The following is a 6000-nucleotide window of genomic DNA, read 5'->3' as shown; positions in this document are numbered from 1 at the left end:
GTAGAGGACAGAGTAGGCCTGAGGGTCTACATTAAGAACCCAGGGACTGAGATCTGTTTTAGACTATAATACGGTCCTGCAGGCGGAGGTCCGGGCGAACGGAATGAGTGAAGTGGTGTGGTGCTAACGCGAAGGCTTCGAGTGTGAACATCTTTACGTTCAGTAAAATTGCAATAAGGGCAATAACAACCAGGACGGCAAGGTCACGAACAGTCTTGCAGTGTAATAAGGAGATGAGGATGGAAAAATCCGCATTATTTGGTTGCCGGGCCATAACGGAGTAAGGGGAATGAAATGGTAGACGATTTGGAGATGAAGGCCAGAGGACTGCCGTCAATAAACTTGGTTAACCCGAAGCCTTTCGGGTCGATGGAGTCCGAGTTAAGGGCGTGGTTATTGAACGTGCATGCAACCCTGTGGAACAGCGAAACGGTCGGTAAGACGGCAAAAATCCGTCGCAGATCGTGAGAAGACGAGGCTGGTACTGAAAGGAAGTAAGAAAGAGGTCAGTATAGCTATTGGTATCATAACGATGTATCCCGTTATGACTACGAGCTCACTTATGTAAAATCGGTGAAGCAAGTGATACCATGTATGCCCTACACATGCGGGGAAGATGATGAGAAGTTGGAGCATTTCCTTTGTCATTGTCCGGCTTTCGCGTCTAACAGATACCGGCACTTAAGTGGAGACACAGTACCAGACATGAACCAACTTAGGGGCGTGGCATGCAAAGCAATTAATCATTTTGTAAGTAGCACGGAATTCCTAGCATACACTTTTTTTTCGATGTTACTTTTTAGTTTTTAGAGTGCATAACAAGCCGATTACTGGCTTAGGTGTATGTCTATAGTGGCATGGTGCAGATTAATATCTGCACCCTCTTTTTAATCTAACCTAAACTTACATATGACACCAGCATTAGAAGAGGATAACCTCCGTTTAAAATTATTCTGCTTTCGCCAGGATTAGAACCCAGGCCTACAGCGTCACATGCGTACATCTGCGCAATGGTGGCCTCCAACCAAAAATTTGCTACTTTTAGCAGATTCCATCTAGAACATTAATTTGTTAAATTAGATTAAATATCAACTTCATGATAGAACAACTTATTTAGCATGTTATACGACAAGTAAAATTCAAAGAAACAAATTTGTTTGTACCATTTTGTAGTATTAAACACTAAAAAATTTGGCTCAGCAATGTAAAAAAAATGCGACTGTTGTTAACGTGTTTTGTTTTCTTTGAATTTAAAACTTGAATAAACTTAACGCTTATTTTAGGCAATGCAACTCTTCTTCGCCACCAACACACACAGTTGTACAAATAGTATGTGAGTCATTGCTTGTGCAACACTGATGTGACTCGATGCCAACCAATCTCTTAAAAGTGTTAAGTGTTGCCGTATTAGCCTTTGGTTTTTGTGAGCTTGGCTACTCCCGAACAAACAGCAACACATTTTCGCAGATAAAATAATTTTTTATTTTTAGTTTTCACTAAACTAAATGAATTTAAAAATTAAACTGTCGATATATTTTGAAAGCACTGGAAAATATCTAAACTCCTGAGACTTGAACAGGTAAATTTATCAAAGCATACTTTAGTTAGCTTCCTTCTAATCGCTAGCTCATTAAAGATTTTGCACAAAATGTCCCGAGTAACACGTCAAAAACATGTCCTCAAAGAGATGATGGAGGACGATTATGAACTGCCCAAGGAGAATCAACAAATAGTTCGCGTAGTTTGCAGCCGCGGAAACAATCTGCATGAGGTGGAAACCGCCAATGTGGGAGAAGATCGTTTTCTTGGTAAGATTTTTGCGATATAACTGTAGTAGTAACAATAGATTGGGAAAACTGAAAATCTGTATTTTTCCACACAGTGACTATGCCCAACAAATTCCGCAAAAATCTTTGGGTCAAGCGTGGCGACTTTATTGTAGTTGAACCCATTGAAGAGGGTGACAAGGTTAAAGCTGAAATATGTAAAATTTTAACAACAGAACACATCAAGGAATACAGTAAAGCCGGCGTGTGGCCTGAGAGATTCATTAAAAAGTCCAACAACGAGCATTGCCCAATAAACGGTACTTACAGTAATCGGGAGGCCCCAAGCAATGGGAATTCGTCTAATGATGATGATGATGATGATGACGATGACCTAGAGCCTAATACAAATCGACCTGTTGCCAGGATAATAGATGATTCAGATGACAGTGATGATGACGATAGCAGTTCCGAAGAGGATGAAAGTTAGAGGAATTCTTAGTATATACCCCAAAATATTTTTATTGGAAATAAATAAATACCATGTTTTTTCTGTGCTGAGTACAGTTTTGTAAATTGCCTAAAGAATTGTGTTACTTTATTCTAAACAAAATTCCATGTCCATGTGATGTCGGACACATTACGAATTGCTGTCGTGGTTCCCAACTTCCGCCATTTTCTTTATCTGCTTGGTTGTACAAGGCGCTTTGGGAGCCCATTTTGTCTTATCCACATTTACTGGCAAACCCATTTTCACAGATTCTTTCACAGGCTGCGGTTACTACTACCGGTGACCGACCCATGATATTGACCTCCCCGGCAAATCAGAGCAGTCCTGGTTCAATTACGATCCGGCAGTGTGTTAGGTTAGATTTATGTGGCAGTCTGCCATTAGACACACTTAGACGTTTTCGTCCATTGTGATATCACAGGAAATGGAGAAGGAAGATGCCTTCTAGATCCTTCCTTGGAACCATCCAAATGCATTCTGCAGATGCAGCGGCCTCAACTGCTAAAGAGCTAGGATTGATCACAACGTGATCTGGGACCACGCGTCAACTGTTTAACTGCCCAGCCAGACCTACTCGACTCAGACCCAGATCCGTCTCGACGCACCCCACCTTAGTCCAAAGTTCCTGAATCTGACTATTCAGCAGAACCAAGCAGACGAAATATACAATAGAACACAACACACTCCTACAACAACAACAACCACCCAAACAAGACGAGAAAGATGCCGTGAGTTCCTACGATTAAACCAGCCAGGCCACTCAAAAAATCTAATAGGTTGCAATTGTTCACATCTGCTCATTCAGACAAGACCTCAATGAAATAGGAACCTAAAGTAAAACCTCTTCTTATCAGTGCTACACAGCTACTGCAGAAATTATTACTTACAACCTTCAGTCTTTCAGCTTTTTTACAATCAGACAATGACTTTTCATGACGAACACGTTGAGTGGGGCTTCTATTCTAGGCAACGACAGCAAAACGGTAACACTCTTTATGATAAGATTGATCTTGGAGCGCGGCACAGCGACGATCTGTTGGTGTTCTTGTAGCCACATTTTCATGTGGAGGTGGCGATCCTCGTCAAGCAACTGTAAGTGAGCAAGCTCGTTCCGGTCGAAAGAACCGATTGCCGCGGGCCATTGTTGTTGTTGTTGTTGTAGCAGTTTATTGTGTACTATCTTTCGTCTGCTTGATTCTGTTGAGTGTCAAGACCCAGGAACTCCGCGACTAAGATGGGGTGCGTCCACAGGGATCTGGGTCTGAGTCGAGTGGGTCTGGCCGGGCAGTTGAACAGGTGACGTGTATCGTGCGGTCCCTGGTTACAGTCGGGACATACATCTTGCACGTCGGCATCAATCCTAGCTCTGTGGGAATTGAGGCGGCTGCATCTGCCGGAACGTAATTGAGCCAGAATCACTCTGGTTTGCCGGGGGAGGTCGATTTCTTCGGGTGCAATGGGTGGCGGTCGTTCTCCAAGGACTACATTCACTCGGTAGCCAGTTAACGCGTCTGCTACCGTGTCTGCATGAATGTTGTTCAGACCCGCTTGATATGCCGCTTGATCTAGAGGTTCTCTCTTGTAGCGCTGGACCTCACGCTCTAGATCATGTAGATCTACCTTAAGGCTTCTGGGCGGTGGGTATCTATCCACAAGATGATGATTTGGATGATTTCTACGATAACAGCCCAAAAGGTATTGCTTAGACAGCATGTAGTTATGTCTTCGCACTGGTAGGATCTTTGTCTCCTGGTGGAGGTGGTCCACATGAGAACTAAGGAGGCAGCCCGTCGCAGTTCGGAGGGCGGCATTCTGACAGATCTGAATATTATTCCACTGCGTGTCACAAAGCTGACGTGACCACACTGGCGCTGCATAACTTACCACAGACCGGCCAATTGCTTTGTACGTGGTCAACAAGGTTTCTTTGTCTGCACCCCAAGTGCTGCCAGCGAGTGACTTGAGGACCTTGTTTCTACTTTTGACTTTATTGCAGATTGCTGTGGCATGTGGGGAGAAAGTGTAGGAGCTGTCAAATGTGACGCCAAGTATTTTGGGACACTTGATGGTCGGAATCAATTCTCCATCGACCATCACAGTCAGCTCAGAATTCACCTCACGCGTATTTGTAGTGAACAGTGTGGCTGAAGATTTGGTGGCGGATATCTTCAGATTTCTTGCAGCGAAATATGAGGCAAGCTCGTTGAGGTAGACGTTCAACCTATCGCAGATGTCATCAATGGGTGGGGGGCCTGATGCCAAGATCGTACAGTCGTCCGCATATGATACGATCTCTATGCCGTCTGGAGGAGGTGGGATGGAGGATAGGTAGAGGTTAAACAGAGCCGGAGATATCACCCCGCCTTGGGGAACTCCCTGTTTCACTCTACGGTGTTTTGACTTCTTATCCCTAAATTCCGCAAATGACTGGCGGCCACACAGATAATTCGCGACCCAACGTTTAAGGCCTGGCTGGAGGGACGTGTTGGCGATGTCCTCAAATAATTTGGCATGGCTGACCGTGTCGAATGCCTTCGATAGGTCCAAAGCCACGAGGACCGTCCTATCACATGGCCTGGGTTGATTGAAGCCACGGCAAATGTGTGTGGTGATGGCATGCAAAGCTGTTGTTGTGCTGTGCAGTCTCCGAAATCCGTGTTGATGCTCGGCGAATGGAAATTCTCCTACGAGGCTCGGGAGGAGTAATGCCTCAAGCGTCTTAGCCACTGGTGAGAGAAGGGAGATCGGTCTGTACGACTCCCCCAAACTCGGGTCTTTACCAGGCTTCAGTAGCGGGATCACTCTGCCCATTTTCCAGACATCGGGAACTATAAGAGTGTTCAATGACAGGTTAAGGACAGTGGTAAGGTACTCAACTCCAGGTAAATCCAGATTCTTCAGCATCAATGTAGAGATTCCGTCGGGGCCCAACGCCTTGGAAGGTTTGGCGCCACGGATGACATTCGTAACTTCGCCCACGGTAAATTGTGATGGCTGTTCATCGGCTCGGAGACCACGAATACGGCGAATGGCTCTCCTCCTTGCCCTGTCTCTCTCGGGATGCACGATAAATTGACGGTTGAACAACCTGGCGCATCTCTTCGGATCAGTCACGGTTAACTCGCCAAAAGTGACTGAGGTCCTGTCGTCCCGTCTACCGGGGTTCGAGAGAGACTTAACAGTGGCCCACAATTTGCCTGCACCGGTGCCTAAGTTACATTGCTCCAAGTGTTCCAGCCACAAATTCCGCTTATGTTCGTTGACTACCCTGTTTATTTCCAGATTCAGCTCGCTGATTCTGGGGTTAGCGGGGTCCATAGCACGAATCCCATCACGCTCGTCTGCGAGTACCACTGCTTGCGCCGGGAAATTGGGTCGCACTTGCGGTATTCGACCGGCTGGTATAAAGCGAGCGGCTGCTGCGTTGATGATGTCTCGGAATATCCTCTCGGCCACAAGCACATCAGAGGGGGGTGGCAGTTCATTGAAGCGGCGATTGGTATACTCTCTGAAGCCAGTCCAATTGGCCTTCTTGTAGTTGATGAACGTTCGGCGTTCAGAGGTTATGAAGTCGGGTGGTCGGTCGATGGTGAGGATTATGGGGAGGTGGTCTGACCCCAAAGAGATGACGGCTTGCCAGGATACGTCACTCAGGAGATCAGGGGATGCGATTGAGATGTCTGGCGAGCTGCTGCACCTCCTCGTAATCCTAGTGGGGGCATC

General features: G+C 46.0%; 1 protein-coding gene across 1 annotated transcript; it reads left to right on the top strand.

The window, feature by feature from the left end:
- The first annotated feature begins 1424 nt into the window (after positions 1-1424).
- On the top strand, positions 1425-2342 carry LOC106091096 (probable RNA-binding protein EIF1AD). Its single transcript, XM_013257520.2, has 3 exons — positions 1425-1579; positions 1637-1808; positions 1883-2342. Exons 2-3 carry the CDS (start codon positions 1649-1651, stop codon positions 2254-2256), a joined length of 534 nt encoding a protein of 177 aa, XP_013112974.1. The 5' UTR covers positions 1425-1579; positions 1637-1648; the 3' UTR covers positions 2257-2342.
- The last annotated feature ends 3658 nt before the right edge of the window (positions 2343-6000 follow it).

The sequence above is a fragment of the Stomoxys calcitrans genome, chromosome 3 (genome assembly GCF_963082655.1).
Source record: "Stomoxys calcitrans chromosome 3, idStoCalc2.1, whole genome shotgun sequence".
In the NCBI taxonomy this organism is placed as follows: Eukaryota; Metazoa; Arthropoda; class Insecta; order Diptera; family Muscidae; genus Stomoxys; species Stomoxys calcitrans.
Note: the sequence above shows the minus strand (reverse complement) of the source record. Positions and strands in the feature narration are given on the sequence as shown.